Here is a 15,990-nt window from a genome sequence, read left to right on the forward strand (position 1 = left end):
AGTTTGACCAATGTATACACATCATTATGAACAATTCATATCTACATGCAAAGGATTTCTATATAAATTGTAAGTTAACCTATTGTTTTGTTTTTGAGTGTAATCTTTATTTTAACATTGCTAACAACTAATAATCATTAGCAATGTTAAAATAATTGTAATATTATTTGAATTATAATTGTTACTATAATTATTGCCAAGATTGTCTTAGCTTTTTATGCTTATAAGAAAGACCATTCTTTTAACCTGTTGAAAATGAATAAAACACTTTCATGCCATTATTATACACAAATAATTACATTCTAATATTAAAAATTAAATTCTTGTTATATTGATTTTTTTTATTTCAGTCAGGCTAAATGTTACCAAAGAAATGTAAAAATAAAAAGTACAACAAAATACATCATTTACAAATACTTATTTTGTAAGTTTGACATAAGTCAAATAAACATGTCTCAGTCATAACAAAAATAGAAAATATCAATACAGTACATTTAATGCATAAGGAGTCATACTTTAAGTCTCTGCAATAACAATAGACTTTACAAATTTCTACTAGAAAAACTCCAATACCAATACAATCTGTTTTACAAAATGGTCAAAAACAGTACAATAGGAACACTAAATGGAATTGTGAGAATGTTTAAATACTGGTGTGACCTGCATGCAAAATCCATTGTCGTTTACACCGACTTTACAGCAACTTAATTCAAAGATGTAACAATTTACTTTAAAGGCAAGCACCAATCTATCACAGTAAAGAACAATGAGCAGTGAAAACTACTTTTTATAAACTGATTTTGGAGTGACTTTGGAGTGACTTTTGTCGGATTGGATGAGTTCTGTTTAATATTTAGAGAAGAGGTATTCCGTAGCCATAGTTTTCATCACATTATATATTGCTTAAAATGATGCAGCTGGTCAGAGCAGTTTGCTGCTAAGAGCAGTTTGCTGCTACTGTTGGTGTACTTTGGCACAATGTAGATAATTAAATATGTAAACTTGCATGAATGACACCAAACTACAGACAAGATCCCACTACTTCAGTCATCATTAGATTTCTCATCATTTCTTTTGGAGAAACCTTGAGAAAACCTTGCTTTCACAAAAGAAAGGGTACAGATAATTAGCGATGATGCTAATCATGTAATGCTAATCCCTTTGCTGCTGGTCGCTCTCATGGAGTTAGTAGTTGCTATGGATACTGCATGCTCTCACCCCCTTGATCTTGCATGTGTTCAGTCCGGGAAAGTGTCTATACATGTACATTATGGACAAAGAAAATTTAATCCACAGTGGCCTGGAGTGTGATATACTATGTGTAGACACAGAGAGCTGTGCTCTTGTGCTGCTACAAACTAGATATGTCTCCAACTTATAAAGTAAGCCTAGTGTTTTGAGGTTAGGGTGACGTTGGATCACAGAGTTGTGAAATCACTCAGGGGCAGAGCTCTGGTTCTGCTGGTAAATGGATGCTTTATCCTTAAGGAGAGCTAGACATAAGTGGCAGCTCCAGCTCCCTGCAAAAAACACATTAAACACATTATAATTGATGTCAACTAGAAATATATCATACCATGACATAACATGAAACCGGCCACATGAAAAACGTAGTAAGTCACCATCATTAACAAGATTCAAACAGATCTTACCCTCAGGCGGTTCAGTCATAGGGGGAGTTAGACAGTACATGTGGTAACCTCTGTCACAATCATCACAAAACAGGAGCTGGTCCTACAAAAAATATATTTTACAGTTAAAACATTTTAAAAAGGAGGTAAATCAATACTACTTTATGCTGTGTACCATGTTTAAGGCATGTAATGTTGCCAATAGCCGTTTCTGCAAGGTACTTTGCCTTGCCTTAATTTGGGCATAGTAAGTCCTCACTCTCTGCCCAAGCCTAGATCTAATGTTCATGTCCTCTCCAATTTACCAAGGGTACATGGCTGTATCATTTGTCGTCTTACACCAAAAAAGCCCATAATGGCCATAGGCAAATAAAAAAAAAAACAGACAAGGCAAACAACTTTAGGGACAAGGCACCTAGCATTTTACAGCCAATAAATTTGACAAAGAGCATTTGTGACGTGACACAGCATGCAGCAGAAAATATTTAAAACATACCACTTGTTCCAAAACGGTGTCTTGTTAAAGAGACTAAACCCTGAGTGACAGTACTCACATCATTCTCTGAAGTGCCACACATATTGCAACACTTGCACTCTATGCACTGCCAGCGGTACGTCTTCACAGCAGCCATCATCACTGGAGTGAACTGTAGACATGTGGGGTGGCCTGAAAAACAACAAGACGTCACATATTTTAAATGCATTTTTCAAGAAAAGGCTAAATACAGTCAGGAGAACATAAGCATACCAGAGCGTCCACAGTCTGAGCAGGACACCAACTCCTCGGACTGGCCAGTCTTCTGATTTAAAGTTGAATCTCCCAGGCAGAAATCACAGTAATCGCTGGGCAGTGCCAATCCATTGGGGCCCTTCTTATTTGCTAAATATAAAGATTCAGAGAAAAAAATAATGCAAGGTCACCATCTAATATAAGTGTAAAACTCCAGTTCATTACCAATACCACAAACCTGTTCATGCAGTGTCAGCTAAAGTGCCACAAAAATAAATAAATATAAACTAATGAATTGGACTACTTGCTAATGTGATGAGACGTGCAAGTAATACATAAATGTTGGGGGGTGGTAATGACTTGACTGAATGACTAAAAAGTAGTTTTATAGAATCCCAACATGTTTTAGAACCTGTTTGGGTAACTATGCCTATTAAAACCAAGAAACTTTCAAAACATCAGAATGAAAAAAGGGAGACACAATAAAAGATGTCACACATGCAACACAGCATGCAACAGCCCCTCCTCCCCTCCCCCCATGTCTGCCTCTCAGCCCTGGACTCACTCTTCTGCTCGTCAGGTTGCCGAGGAGTGGGTGGTGCCTCGAGCTCCTCGCGGTCCTCGCCCTCCTCCTCGGCCAGATGAGAGTGTGTATAGTGATAGCTCAGGCCAGGACGGTTCTTGTAGCGCTTCCCACAAACTGACACACACACAGTCACACAGTTGTTGTATAGCAATGACCAACAGTGTTTTTTGTTTCTTTTTTTATACAATAAAAGATGATGTTTCTTCACATTGAGAGGACTTACCAAGCACACAGAGTGGCCTGAATAAAAATCTCCAAAACAAAACAAAAGTCTGTGTTTGAAGGGTCTTTTCCAAACAAGCCAATTTTCCTCACCATACTCATCACTAGCAATACAACATAAAAAATACAGTGTAGCAGATCATAAGGTGAGACAGCAGGGGTGGTTTGGGAAAGGGCATAGGTCTTTAGCTGAGTGGTAGTCAGTGGGCCTCCTCCCAGAACATTTTTAAATAATGGTATATCTAAGTAGTTTAGTTCTTAGATTTCATCCTCTAGGGCAGGAGTAGGTAAACTTTTTGACACACGGGCCACACAGGGTTTTAAAATTTGACAGAGGGTCTGGGCCAGTATATATACGTATATATTACATTAGAGATTTGGCCTGTAACATGTAGCAAAGCATGAATATGCAAAGCTCATTGTACAAATTGTTTTCCAAATGCATGAATTAAATTAAGAATTTATTAAATTGTCTGCTCTAGGGCAATGGTCTCTACCCCATTCCAAGTAGCTCTCCAGAGGATTTAGGAATTATGCACACAATGCATACTTAATTTAATTCAGCACATGCTTGTACCAGTAAATGTATACTTTGGATACGCAACTGCGTGCACAAATGGGTAATGCTTCAAAGACATCGACATTCCATGTAAGGTTGGCTGCCTCAGCCCAAAATGTCTAGCGACCGCAGTTGTTTGCCCTTTGTTTTTTAAAAGAAAGTTAAAAGAAAGAAAAAAAAGTTGGAGACTCTTGGTCTAGGGCTGGTTTCAGTTCTAGTCTGTCTAATCTGTCTAATCTGTACTCACTGTCACAGGCATACGGTTTGTCCCTTTCCTCCAGCGCAGCCGCTGCAGCAGCCTCAGATTTCTTTTTGCCATTCTTATCGCTGCGTCCCTAAGTTTTTTTTGGAAAACAAATTTCAATAATTGCTGAATGACAATTAGTTCTAATGAAGCATTTTCTGGAAATACAATGATACATGGACTTACTTTTGACTTGCTTTTTCCTCTCCTTTTGGGGGTCTCATCTTCAAAGTCCTCATCATCTAGGTCGTCCAGGTAGTCATCATGGTCCAGGACTCTCTAATGTTTGAGAATTACAGGCATTATTGGGCTTAACTGTACGGTGCCTCTTCTGAAACAACTTGACAAAGAAAAAAAATAGCATTAAATCCCAAGTCTGACCTTGCGGATGCGTCCTGAAGTCACTGATGCAGGAGGCTCCACAGTGGCTAAATCTTCTTCAGTGCTACGAAGCTCGGATACTCCACTCCTTCTATCAAGAGGCTCTCCCTTGAGCAGTGCCTCCAAGCTGCTGCCATCTACGCCCCCCAGTCCATCACGCTTCAATCCCAACTCTATATCTGCTACAAAAATAATAACATGCATGCATAAAATGCAAATCCATTCTACAACAAATGTGTAGAAACCATATCACAAGCATGTGCAACTCTCAGTTTCAGACATATAAAAATGTCCTTTGGTGTGATTTTTTCCTGTCATCCCGCTGGACACAAAATACAAATTAGCAGTGCCAAAGAATTCTAATATATTACTTGAAGTAAGTGACATCACGCAAGACTGCCCTGATTAAAGCCAGGTGTACAAACTCCTGGCTGCTGGGGCAGGGTTTGAAGTGTGGATACCTGTAAGACCAATCACACTGTTTCTCATATGTCCAGACCCCACCCTCCTCCTCCCTCACACTTTTCTTTAGTCCCCCAGTTACTGCCCAGTTTAGCACCTCTACTTGCCATGTGGCTATGGATAGAGTTTAGGTGTTTACTCACACTTTAAGTTTACCAGTCAAGTCTGTGCATTGTCCAGAACACTGAGCTACTAGTATTTAAAAGACAGATTCTTTGGTAGATTTAAATTAGATTCTTTGTACTGCCCTACCTGCTTTGAGAGGAGGGAAGGCCAGGCGCGGATCTTCAGGGGGGTGAGAGCGTCTTTTCTTTCTCCACCGACGAGCTGGGTATGTGTACAACTGACCTGGGGCTACACCTAGAAAATTTTGAAAAATGTAAGTGGTTACACAATGAGAAAAATATGTAATTTATCGACTGTACTGCAATAACAATATTATGTCACTAAGTCACAATACTGATAATTTTGGGATATTTTGCACAATAATGTACTGTGAGTTTTTTTCTAGATTAATAGCAACATCTATTTTATGTTTCAACTAATTTCCTCTAAACTTCTACTGAATAATTTAAGACATATGATAACATTTCAACTTGGACAGAGACAAACAGAGGTATAGAGATGGATGTAAAACATAAGCCATCTCCACAAAGCTGTAAAACTGTATGTAGTCTGCGCTCTTACTGCTAAAAAAGGTACTACAATCTCAACTGAACTTGGGTTGTCTGAACCGGTATTTGGATGCCGCTTTCATGTGTATGTCAGGGAGTTCTGCTTGGAGATTTCTCCAACGGCAGTGCTCACTCATTTGACCTATGACCGTTCATATGCTTTTGATCAGATGCTGAAGCACACTCTGTATCAGTTTGTGATTCAATGTTTTGAGCAGAAACTATTGCCTACAGTTGTTATTCCAAACGTATGTCCCCTTGGTACAAAATAACTTGGGTAGTTTTTACACTGCCATTAGTTTGGTCGACGTAAAAGAGCATTCACTCTGAGAGCTGTGTGCTTGGACCAGTGTGAATGTAACAGTTGCATTCTAGACCACAATAAACAGCCAGCCTGAGAGCGATTGAAACGGGAGGTTACAGAGCGGCGCGACTGTAGTGTAAACGCTGCTGACACCAGTCTGAGCAAAGTATGCAGTCTGAGCAAACATAGACTGTCTATGGGTGCAAGTAGAAGTTCTTGGAATTGGACAAAAAGCACTCTGACCACGTATATTTGTATGAATGGGCACTGCAGAGCTCCTATTGGACACGTTCGCCTGACGAGGCATTTTGGATCAACTTAACAGGTGAGCCTGGGTCTGTCTGTCACATAGCACACATAGTCCTCAATGTATATTTAGCCATAGGTGAAAGAAAAGACTGCCAGGTACAGCACCAGTGATGTGAGCACGTGTGTCCGTATTCACGGGGCTCTGTCCGCTTGAAGCTCATTGTCGACTCAGAAGTAAAGTAAACAGAACTAAATTCAGTGCACATTGGGGGAAAACAATGTTGACTTGAGCAAACAACTTGGTGCAGTGTTCATGTGTAACTTTGGAGTAAAGGAAAGTCACATTTATGGCTTGATGGCCATATGAAAGCGGCAAGAGGACATTGTTTTTAATCAGTGTATAGGAAGGCACTGTGCAACCAATCCTCTGATTAATGACTGGCTGCAGGTGCTGAGATTTAGTTAGTGAGGATTCACATTAGAGCGAGTCGTTTAAGGTTTAAACTAACCTGATTTCAGCTTTAGAACTGGCAAACTTAATGAAATATTTGAGTCTCATTCTGCTTTCTGATTGGAGAATTATAAACATAAATGGGACATCATATTTTTGTAATCAACAATAAATGAAGATCATGAATCTTGTATACCTTGTATATTTAATCAACAAAACCAACATTAGATGTCCCTTACACTCCATACCTGCACCGCGATGCCTTTTCTCCATCCATATATAACAGTTGGACTGGGCCACTCCAGTCTGGGAGTCCAAAAAGGGCATGAGGATGCTGCGCTCTGCACAGAGGCGAGCATTGTAACTGTGACACTGCTCCATGGCATCTCTGTAGTACTGTTCTCCCAGCCTGAAAAATGGAGGGACACTGACTGATAAAACTGAAACATAAGTTGCAATCAGACAACACATTACAACTTAAAGAATAACCTAATTAACCCAAATGTGTGAACAATTATTTGTTTTCATCTGATTTGTGGCTCTATAAATCTTTTTATTCAAAAGCTAGTCCTATAAAGCATGCTTATGTTATAACGGAGCACCACAACACTTGTGGAGAAGAGAACATGGGAACAAAAGGATCATGGTTCACGGCGTCTCTCATTACAACAAAGCGCCCGCCAATAACACGAGTAAATCAAACACTCACGTAAATGTATTCTGGATGTTCCGGATTTAAGAATTAAAATCGACAGCGCTGAGCATGATACAAACATAGTGAGCGTCTAATAACAAAGAGTTCTGTCAGTTAAAGTACATCTTTCCGATTTGCCCATTGCTAACAGGCTAATCATAGCATCCTTTAGTAAAAAACGTTAATGTCTTCATACAAAATTTTGTTTTGAAGAATATGGGGTTTAATATAGCCTCGACGGCCAACAATACGATTACCATCGGATTTGTGGAGTAAACCTGAACAGTTATATATAATGATAAACTTACACTTTCACAACATTGTCGACGGCCGCAGCCATGTTTTCTGATTGCGGTTGTACAGAGTGTCAGTGCGCATGCGCACAGTTCAGGACCACTAAACCGGGATTCTGCGTGATGTGTATATATATATATATATATATATATATATATATATATATATATATACACACACACACTACTATAGAGTACTAGTGTCTGCAACAAGAGCAACTGAAGCGTTGTTTCAAAGTGAATTGGCAACAAAGTCTTATATTGTACCTTATTGGAACTCTCTTGTTAGCTATGTACAATGGACCAAGGCTCGGTTATTACCAGGGACGTCACTAGATCCTTTTTACTGGGGCACGTGTCCCAGTAGGCTATAAATCCTAAAATGCCTCAGTATGGAAAGACCAGTCCTTGCACGGCGCAGAAGGCAGGTGCCAAGAGCAAATGATGACGTGTGGAGCAGATCACAATATACTATAAACTATACATACTGTAAATACAGATTACAGACCACAGTTCTGTGATGTGCCGACCATAAGGGCGGGTGGGCCACATACTGTAGGTGTGGGTGGGTTCAATATAAATCCTCAGCACAATAAGCATCTCCTGATGCTTTGGAGCCAACTTAGATGAAGTTTATTATGTATGAAGCAGTAAAGTGCATTTTAATAAAATGAAAGTTACAACACAATAAAAACTAAATATTTTGCCCTTTTCGCCATTACTGCTGCAAATAACATTATTATCCGATCGATCATGGGGCGCTCTCCTGTTGTCAAGAGACAGTAGGGACAGTGCCAGGGAAAGTCCTGTAGTTTAAATTTGAGGGAGGTAGAGTAAACAAATAAATATAATAGAACACTTTGTTAGTTCTAGATCTGGACCTTGGTGGAATCATCCTTTAATGATCAACCTAAATAACAGATGATTCACTTGGCCTTCATTATTCACATGTTTGAATGAAGGTTGACATATAAAGACACTTCTGAATACTTTTCTTTTGTAGAAACATTGATTTTTATTCAAACTGAGTGCTGTCTTGTTTGAGCTGGTCACGTGAAACACACAGACGCCCTCTGAAGCCTGTTTCATATGTATCTGTGAACATATATACACTCCAGGCGGTGTGTGCAGGACACTTGAAGATGTTTTACAAAGTCCAAGCTTTTAGTCACTTTTTATTTTTTGAAAGTCTGCCTCATATTCACATAGTTTGATTCTTAAACGATTAGGATAGACTAGCTTCAATAGGATTCAATAGGAAGTGTCTCACTGTATTTCAGTTGGTTTAAAAGCAACAGAAAAAAAACATGAGGTCAGGTGTCCTAAGAGATGTTTGAGGCTTTAGTTTTGTCAAGACTCTGGAGGGTCTGTCCACAGCCCGGTGTGAGGCTGAGACCTCACAGACAGGGGGCGCTCAGTGTGCAGAACAGCGGGGGCGGAGCACAGAGGGGCAACAGAGGGCTGGGGGTTCACTACCACTGCCAGAAATGATCAGTGGCTTGTGGGAAACACAAGGTAAGGTATTCAATAGTTGTACTAATAATAAAATGGGTAAAAGCCTATCTTGAGAGATAATTCTCAGTTAGGTTACTGCATGCATTTATTCATCTAAAATCCACCGGATTACAGGAAATTACTGCGATTTTGTGCTGAATTTCTTAATGGAGGACCCCAGACCCCCCTGTCTGAAAGAGGTGTACTATATCAGACTTTTGAAGAATATGTATGAACAGATGAAAGGGGTCAGTGCCCCAGTATAGCTGCAGGTCTAGTGATGTCCCAGGTTATTACCCCAAAATATTTGAACATTTTAGTTAGTAGTGCCTTTTGTAATGGAAAAACATGTTCTTCATAAAACCATCAGATCTATGATCTATGTCTTTGCACTTACATGCAGACACATGTATCTGTTGCAACAATGGAGCATAATTACGCTCTCTGTTCTGTAGAGTGTGTTGTGGTTTTGGCTGGCCAGGCAAAGACTTTAGTATTCACAAACCTATTGCTAGGTTTAAGTGTTTAAATACAGATTTTGTGGTAATACAATGAGTTCTTGAGTCTAGTCACTAATAAAAATTATGAGGTTCAACATTTGTGAATTTAAGTTTTGGCTAATTCATGGCAAAATGCAATGTAATCAATATTGATATCTGGCTCTTGTCTCCACCTGGGAACATGACATCATCACACTCAAAACAACCAATACAGCTCCATTTTATTTTATTATTTTCAGTACTAATTAAGAAGGCTAATTTCTTCAGCAAACACTCTGGTTTAAGTTAAGTAGGTCTATATTTTGACTGATTTACTTTAGGTCAAATGCATAATCTGTAGGTTATGCAAAGTTTGAAGTGCTCTAACGTTGATGCAGTAATAACAATATGTGTGTGTGTGTGTGTGGGGGGGGGGAGGAGGAGCCACAAGACACCGCAGGAACTTTTCCATAAATGTACAAAACTTCATGACCATGTGTCGCTACTTGTCGGTCCAACCCACGCTCTTCCCAGTACTGGTTCGCAAAGGACCACAACAACATACCTGTCCCATGAAGGTACAAAACTTTATGACAATGTGTCGCTACACGTCGGTCCAGCCCACAGGACACGAGAGAAGACAACGGACAAAGTCAACATCTCCCAGCACTTGCCCACATGAACAAACAAAAAGAACAAAACAACACATGAGCTCAATATTAACTTAAATACAAATAAAATATAACCACAGATGTAAACAAAAGTAAAGATAATTAAAAGAGGACACTTTAACATTGGGATCACAATAGATGACTGACCTCATCTCATCAAAGGGAAGAGGCGGAAGTGAAACCCCGAATTTATCCCAGGAGCGAGAGGAAGGACACACGAAGAAGAAAGAAAAACACAGAAGCGGCTGGAGGACCAAGGCCGCACATAAAATTAAACACCAGGTATGAACAAAATTGTGATAAACAAAAGCAGCATTTTTGTGTAATTATACATTAATTATGCAATAATGACTATATATATTTATATATAATATAATATATCTTACAGCAACGTTTGTCTTGTCTTCATCCTCCACCTCTAGGATCACCTGCTTCTTTTGCCCATGAACATTGTACCTTGAATCGCCCCTGCTCGAGCGGCTCAAGTCTCAACAACTACAGTATTTTATTACCTGCACGGACAGGTCGCGTGATGAACAGCACTTATCTCCTTAAGCCTCTTGTTCTGTCTGACCCACTGTGTGTGACTGTGCAGGATGAACGTCCCGGGCCTGGCGGCTATGGTCGCCTTCTACCTGCTGGTGTTGGGCATCGGCATCTGGGCCTCTGTGAGAGCCAAACGCGCGCGTGAGAGGACCCAGGAGAACCGGACCGAGTACACCCTGTTGGGGAACAGGGGTATCAGTCTAGCCGTGGGGGTATTCACAATGACAGGTCTGTAACTTGAGGAACATTTAAAGTAGCCTTAAAAGCTACTTAACGAGTATTATTGTTGTGTGGTTTTGTAAATAAATGGAGAGAATGCAAAGCGAAGGTGTAGGCTGCATTTTTCCATTAGACTGGGCTTCCCTCAGATGCAGAGTCATAATCTGTAGGTTATGCAAAGTTTTAAGTGCTCAAATGTTGATGTAATAATGACTATATTCTTTATCTTACAGCCACGTTTGTTGGGGGAGGCTTTATTACTGGTTTAACTGAAGCTGTGTACACCCCAACCATGGGACTGACCTGGGCTGTCATGCCTGTAACTGGTGCCCTATCATTTATAGTTGGTAATTCGTTGCAATAATCCAAAATAATTTTTCCTGTTGATGAAATTAATTTTAATTTATGTCTTTAATGCTCATGTACATTATAGGTGGACTTTTCTTTGCAAAAAAAATGAGGGAGAGAAAGTATGTGACAATGATGGACCCATTCCAACATAAGTATGGGAAAACAATTAGTGGCATTCTGTCTGTAGCACTATTGATATCAGACATTATCTGGGTGACAGGAACTCTCATTGGTTTAGGTACAATATGTTTCAATGATATCCTCACATATGACGGTGTTTTGTGTAAGGTGCTTTAATTCTCTGTGCCTCATGTTTTTAAAGGTTCAACAATGAGCATAATCTTGGACGTCCCATATTCTGTGTGTATTTGGTTATCAGCCGCAGTTGCCATAATCTACACCCTTCTGGGCGGGCTGTATAGTGTAGCATACACTGACATTATACAACTGATTCTTATTTTCTGCAGTTTGGTTAGTGATGTCATGTAACACATGTTATACCTGTCCCAAATCATTTTTTATTTATGTGTGTGTATGTTTTGTTTTCTTCAGTGGTTATGTGTTCCTTTCGTCTTGATGAGTCCTTATACAGAAGAAATCACAAAGACTGCACATACGTTTATTTACCAGGCCCCTTGGAGTGGCTCTATAAATAAACAGAATGTGTGGATTTGGATTGATAATTTTTTGTTACTGGTAATGTTTGTATTCTGTTATCTTTAGTAGGCCTAGTAGTGAAAGTATAACCACTGTTTTCAATTAATAAAGTCTACAGAATAACCCTGTGACATAACCAGATCAGTATTTTGAGGCAGTTTTTATGGCCTATAATGGATTACCCTTCATAAATAATGAACAAGAAAGTGTGAAGCATGGTGTTAAGGTGTCTTCTGACTCTTCCCTTAGTGTCTTGGTAACTTGGGTTATCAAGATTTTCACCAGAGAACTCTGTCTTCGTCTTCATCCTCCACCGCTAGGATCACATGCTTCATTGCGGCGCCCATGATCTTTGTGCTTGGAATCCCCCCTGTGTTAATTGGAGCAGCTGCAGTCTCAACAAGTATAGCTCCCAGTTATTTATTCACAAAGTGGAAAAGTACGCACTTAATGTTTCCAATTCTTTAGACTGGACTATGACAGACTATGGCTCCCCATCCCCATATGAGCGCGGTGAAGCAGGGCTGGTGCTGCCCATTGCTCTACAGTATCTCACTCCATCTTTCATCTCCATCGTGGGCATTGGAGCAATTGCTGCAGCTGTGATGTCATCAACAGACTCTGCTCTGTTGTCAGCAGCATCAATATTTACATCCAACATCTATAAGAACATTTTGAGGACAAAGGTATGAGGACACTGATGGTTTGAAATGATAATTATTGTATTGACCATGAGTTTCTACAATCCACAGGCACCGGAGACAGAGCTTCAGTGGATCATACGCATTACTGTGGTGTTGGTGGGTCTAGTGGGCACCTCGCTGTCATTTCTGAGCAACAGTGTTTTGCTGTTCTGGATACTGGGCTCAAGCATTACCTACACCATCATGTTTCCTCAGCTCGTGTGCATCCTCTTCTGTGAGGTCTCTAACGGCTATGGCTGCATTATGGGCGTGGTGACTGTATTGTTATTGAAGGTACTGAGTGGGGAACCGGCGCTGGGCCTGTCTCCTCTTTTCTATTACCCTGGATGCCCGATTGTGAATGGGACATATGTCCAATGTGCTCCAGTTCAGACCATTTGCATGTTTTGTGGATGCATTGCCACTTTAATGTTTTCATGCATAGCACATACATTATTTTCCAAAAAAGTTATTCCTGGTGAGTGGGATGTTTTTAGTGTTACAAAGTATAAAGCACCACATTACAAAATAGACACTAATTTGAACAATGAAAAGTAAATGTGAAGATTTGGAAAATAGTAGTAATTGCATTTGTGCAGAAAACTAATAAAAAACGTTTCCTACAAGAAGCTGTCTGATTCACAGTTAAATAATAACCACGATCTATAGCATACACATAGTATATGCTTGTATGTATTATGTATTTATTTACACACACACACACCCACACACACACACACCCCCCCCCCACACACACACATATACACATTAACAGTCTGGTATACACTACACCAGGGGTGTTCATTACGTCGATCGCGAAGGCATTTTCTTTTCCGTCATTACTGTAATCTGCCTCTGTTGTCCTGAAGGTGACGATTGAGAGCGCGGGGGCTGCGAGGATTTTCCCAGTCATTTTTTCGATGCGTAAAAGAAAAAATATGGATGGATGGATGTGTAAAATAGAAGTAGTTGTGTGAAAAAATGCAGTAAATTCTGATACTTCGTTTAACATGATTTTTATGGCTATAAAAAAAAAAGACAAAACCGTAATCAACATGATTAGCTCTGTTATCGCTTTCAAACGAAAAATGCAATTTTACTCCTGGCTGACTGTCAGAAGCTTCTGCCCGAAGGGTGCATCCCTCACTGATTCTATTCAGTGCAAGTCAGAGCAGTAATCATCATTCAAGTAATTATGAACATGTAAGAAGTTCAATTGTGTTGTGCAGTATTATCTCATGACATTGTGCAAGGTACATCAAAATGCACTGTACATGTACGAATTCATAATACATTTACAAATAAATATATGTTTAACATTTTTGTATTAGGTGGTAGATCTTTCAGACACGATCATTTTAAAAGTAGCTCAAATACTGAAAAAGTCTGAGCACCCCTGCACTACACACAGATATTCTATTTTATTTGTATTTTTAAAATCGACCACAGTGGGGCAGTAATGCTCTTTTAAGTAGGTTTTGACCTGCCAGTGCACAGAGAGTGAATCAGGAAGTGTGTCTGCAGGAGAGGTGCATGCATGAACAAACTGCTTTAAGGTTTGAGCTTCTCGTGCATTAATACGTAAATTGTTTACAACTTAAAAATGTGTATTTCATTATAGCGTTTGTGTCTGAGTGGAGTAACTCATTGAGTGATCCAATAATCTGTCTAAGCTCTTTTTCGTACATTATCAGTATCTTTCCTGAATTGTACATACACATATAACATGACAATCACTTCTGGTGCCGTTGAACAACATTAGACATTTTGATTTGGACACTTATTTGGGCCTTGATGGACGCTGTGATGCTGTTAATGTAAGGGACTCAAATGAGTTTGGTCTACACATTATATGTCATCTTTTTTGTTCTCACATTTCTAGACAATGGAGACACGTGAGAGTGTTGGTGAAGGAGTCGAGGCTGCAGCATCACAGTCAACCTTCTCTGGGCAAACATCCCGGAAGCCTACCTGGACTTTGTTGGAAGAAGCTGTCCAGATGAAAACTGAGGGCAATGCTTTTTACAGAGAGAAAAACCTGCGCTCAGCCATTAGACGGTACCACAGTGCTCTGCTCATCCTCCGGGGCCTGGACTCAGACGTGATGTCATCACTAAAGGGACTTGGGCCAGTGGCACATCCTCTCTCACCAGAACAAGAGACTCTACTGAGAAACACACAAGTAGATGTGTTCAACAATTTAGCTGGTACCTACAATAATTCTGTTGCAATAATTGCAGTGGTACAGGAAGTGGTAAAACGCATTTCATTAGCCTACAGTCTGTGGCTTTTCCTCATCAGCTGATGAGAACTTCAGAAATGTAGACACCAGCCGCCTGTCTCTGCTGTGTGTGTGCACCCTAGTTGGTGATTGGGCCTGAGACAATTGTGTCAGTTAAAAAATATATTGAAATAGTTGCCAATTTACTTTTTTGTGTTTCTTTCAGCTTGTTTGCTGCAGAAAGAGAATACCAATTATGCTCGTGTTCAGGAGTATAGTTTGCGTGTTTTACAGTGGCAACCACATAATGTAAAAGCTTTGTACAGAGCAGGAGTGGCCACGCTGGAGCTGGGAGACGCTCAAATGGCAAAAAGATATCTCACACAAGCCTTCAATGAACAGCCTAATGGTAATTTGCATTTTTGGTTTCATTTTGAGGAGACTGTAAAGTATGTTTGCAAATACTTAACATATGATCCATCTCTTTGTTTTAGATGTAAATATAAAGAAGTACCTCCAAAAAGCTGAGGAGAGGCTGAACCAGGAGTTACAAAAAGAGAAGGCCATGTATCGTGGGATGTTTTCGCCCAGCATCAAGAGCTGCTCTGGAGATGAAGTTAACCAAAAGCATGAGAGTGGTGATTGAGTATGCCTGGTTTCCTAAGTAAAGACACTTGGTTACCTGGACGACTGAGGGATTAGACAGACAACTTGGTTTGAAACAGTCCAAATTCAGCAGCCCCTAAATCGTGTAGACTGACTTGATAAGTGTCTAGTTTTTAAAGCTAGATTGACTGGCCCATCCCTGTTGGATTCTCACATATCACCACTAGATGCTATTTTCGCTATTTCTGTCTGATGTTGCGCCAGCTTTGACCTAACAGAAGACCAGAGACCACAGGTGATTCTGAATAAAGGCCAGGTGAGGTTTCACGTCTGCCTTTTACTGGTGAAAAAAAAAATCTGATTTATGGATGGTAGCTTTAAGAACATCTGTACACTGTTAACATATGGATTCAGGTGGAAGGAAAGTGGAGACTGTTAGGAAAATAGAGCCAAAGAAGTTTCCTGGTGGCTCAGAGTTTCTTTGTGGACAAATGCACTCTGGTTCTGCTGTGTGTGTTATTTCATACAGTGCTGTAAATGTTATATATTGAGATGTCAATTAAAATATTTTTTATTATTACTA

General features: G+C 39.8%; 3 protein-coding genes across 9 annotated transcripts in view; 2 read left to right on the top strand and 1 right to left on the bottom strand.

Moving 5' to 3' along the window:
* ttc9c (tetratricopeptide repeat domain 9C) overlaps window positions 1–15,989 on the top strand; it is a 162,441-nt gene extending 146,452 nt beyond the window's left edge. The window contains exons 1-4 of one of the 2 annotated variants that reach the window (XM_055224985.1): window positions 14,074–14,136; window positions 14,463–14,787; window positions 15,028–15,210; window positions 15,296–15,989. In XM_055224985.1, the coding sequence (XP_055080960.1) occupies window positions 14,466–14,787; window positions 15,028–15,210; window positions 15,296–15,447 (657 nt within the window). In that variant the 5' untranslated portion in view covers window positions 14,074–14,136; window positions 14,463–14,465 and the 3' untranslated portion in view covers window positions 15,448–15,989. Of the gene's footprint in view, window positions 1–14,073; window positions 14,137–14,462; window positions 14,788–15,027; window positions 15,211–15,295 lie in introns of those variants that run through there. The other variant, XM_033974126.2, reaches the window with a different exon arrangement.
* Window positions 311–7,585, bottom strand: dpf2l (D4, zinc and double PHD fingers family 2, like). 3 transcript variants are annotated; one of them, XM_033974329.2, is made up of 11 exons: window positions 7,496–7,585; window positions 6,742–6,902; window positions 5,068–5,175; window positions 4,354–4,535; window positions 4,159–4,251; window positions 3,976–4,063; window positions 2,927–3,061; window positions 2,380–2,511; window positions 2,186–2,298; window positions 1,653–1,734; window positions 311–1,520 (listed from the first exon to the last, which is right to left on the bottom strand). In XM_033974329.2, the coding sequence occupies exons 1-11, from the start codon at window positions 7,525–7,527 to the stop codon at window positions 1,435–1,437; spliced, it is 1,212 nt and encodes a 403-aa protein (XP_033830220.1). In that variant the 5' UTR covers window positions 7,528–7,585; the 3' UTR covers window positions 311–1,434. The 3 variants fall into 3 exon arrangements, with proteins under 3 accessions (XP_033830220.1, XP_055080959.1, XP_033830221.1); XM_055224984.1 differs by having other exon boundaries at window positions 345–1,520; window positions 4,354–4,532; window positions 7,496–7,566; XM_033974330.2 differs by lacking the exon at window positions 2,927–3,061 and having other exon boundaries at window positions 345–1,520.
* Window positions 10,321–13,205, top strand: LOC117377364 (high-affinity choline transporter 1-like). Of its 4 annotated transcripts, XM_055224983.1 has the most exons (11): window positions 10,341–10,406; window positions 10,547–10,648; window positions 10,720–10,898; window positions 11,123–11,236; window positions 11,323–11,478; window positions 11,563–11,711; window positions 11,793–11,936; window positions 12,147–12,300; window positions 12,366–12,583; window positions 12,650–12,697; window positions 12,797–13,194. In XM_055224983.1, exons 3-11 carry the CDS (start codon window positions 10,721–10,723, stop codon window positions 13,136–13,138), a joined length of 1,503 nt encoding a protein of 500 aa, XP_055080958.1. In that variant the 5' UTR covers window positions 10,341–10,406; window positions 10,547–10,648; window position 10,720; the 3' UTR covers window positions 13,139–13,194. The 4 variants fall into 4 exon arrangements, with proteins under 4 accessions (XP_055080956.1, XP_055080958.1, XP_055080957.1 ...); XM_055224981.1 differs by having other exon boundaries at window positions 10,321–10,406; window positions 12,650–13,205; XM_055224982.1 differs by lacking the exons at window positions 10,341–10,406; window positions 10,547–10,648 and having other exon boundaries at window positions 10,650–10,898; window positions 12,797–13,156.
* Window position 15,990: the final 1 nt, after the last annotated feature.

Source organism: Periophthalmus magnuspinnatus, chromosome 10 (assembly GCF_009829125.3).
Source record: "Periophthalmus magnuspinnatus isolate fPerMag1 chromosome 10, fPerMag1.2.pri, whole genome shotgun sequence".
Classification (NCBI taxonomy): Eukaryota; Metazoa; Chordata; class Actinopteri; order Gobiiformes; family Gobiidae; genus Periophthalmus; species Periophthalmus magnuspinnatus.

Bases quoted from the DNA above. Each gene is read 5' to 3' on its own strand.
- dpf2l (XM_033974329.2), bottom strand. From the start codon at position 7,527: ATGGCTGCGGCCGTCGACAATGTTGTGAAAGT. The intron at 6,903-7,495 runs GTAAGTTTATCA...TCCATTTTTCAG, and splicing joins GTCGACAATGTTGTGAAAGT to GCTGGGAGAACAGTACTACA. The intron at 1,521-1,652 runs GTAAGATCTGTT...TGTTTTTTGCAG, and splicing joins TATGACTGAACCGCCTGAGG to GGAGCTGGAGCTGCCACTTA.
- LOC117377364 (XM_055224981.1), top strand. From the start codon at position 10,721: ATGAACGTCCCGGGCCTGGCGGCTATGGTCGCCTTCTACCTGCTGGTG. The intron at 11,712-11,792 runs GTTAGTGATGTC...TGTTTTCTTCAG, and splicing joins TTCTTATTTTCTGCAGTTTG to TGGTTATGTGTTCCTTTCGT. The intron at 12,301-12,365 runs GTATAGCTCCCA...CCAATTCTTTAG, and splicing joins AGCAGCTGCAGTCTCAACAA to ACTGGACTATGACAGACTAT.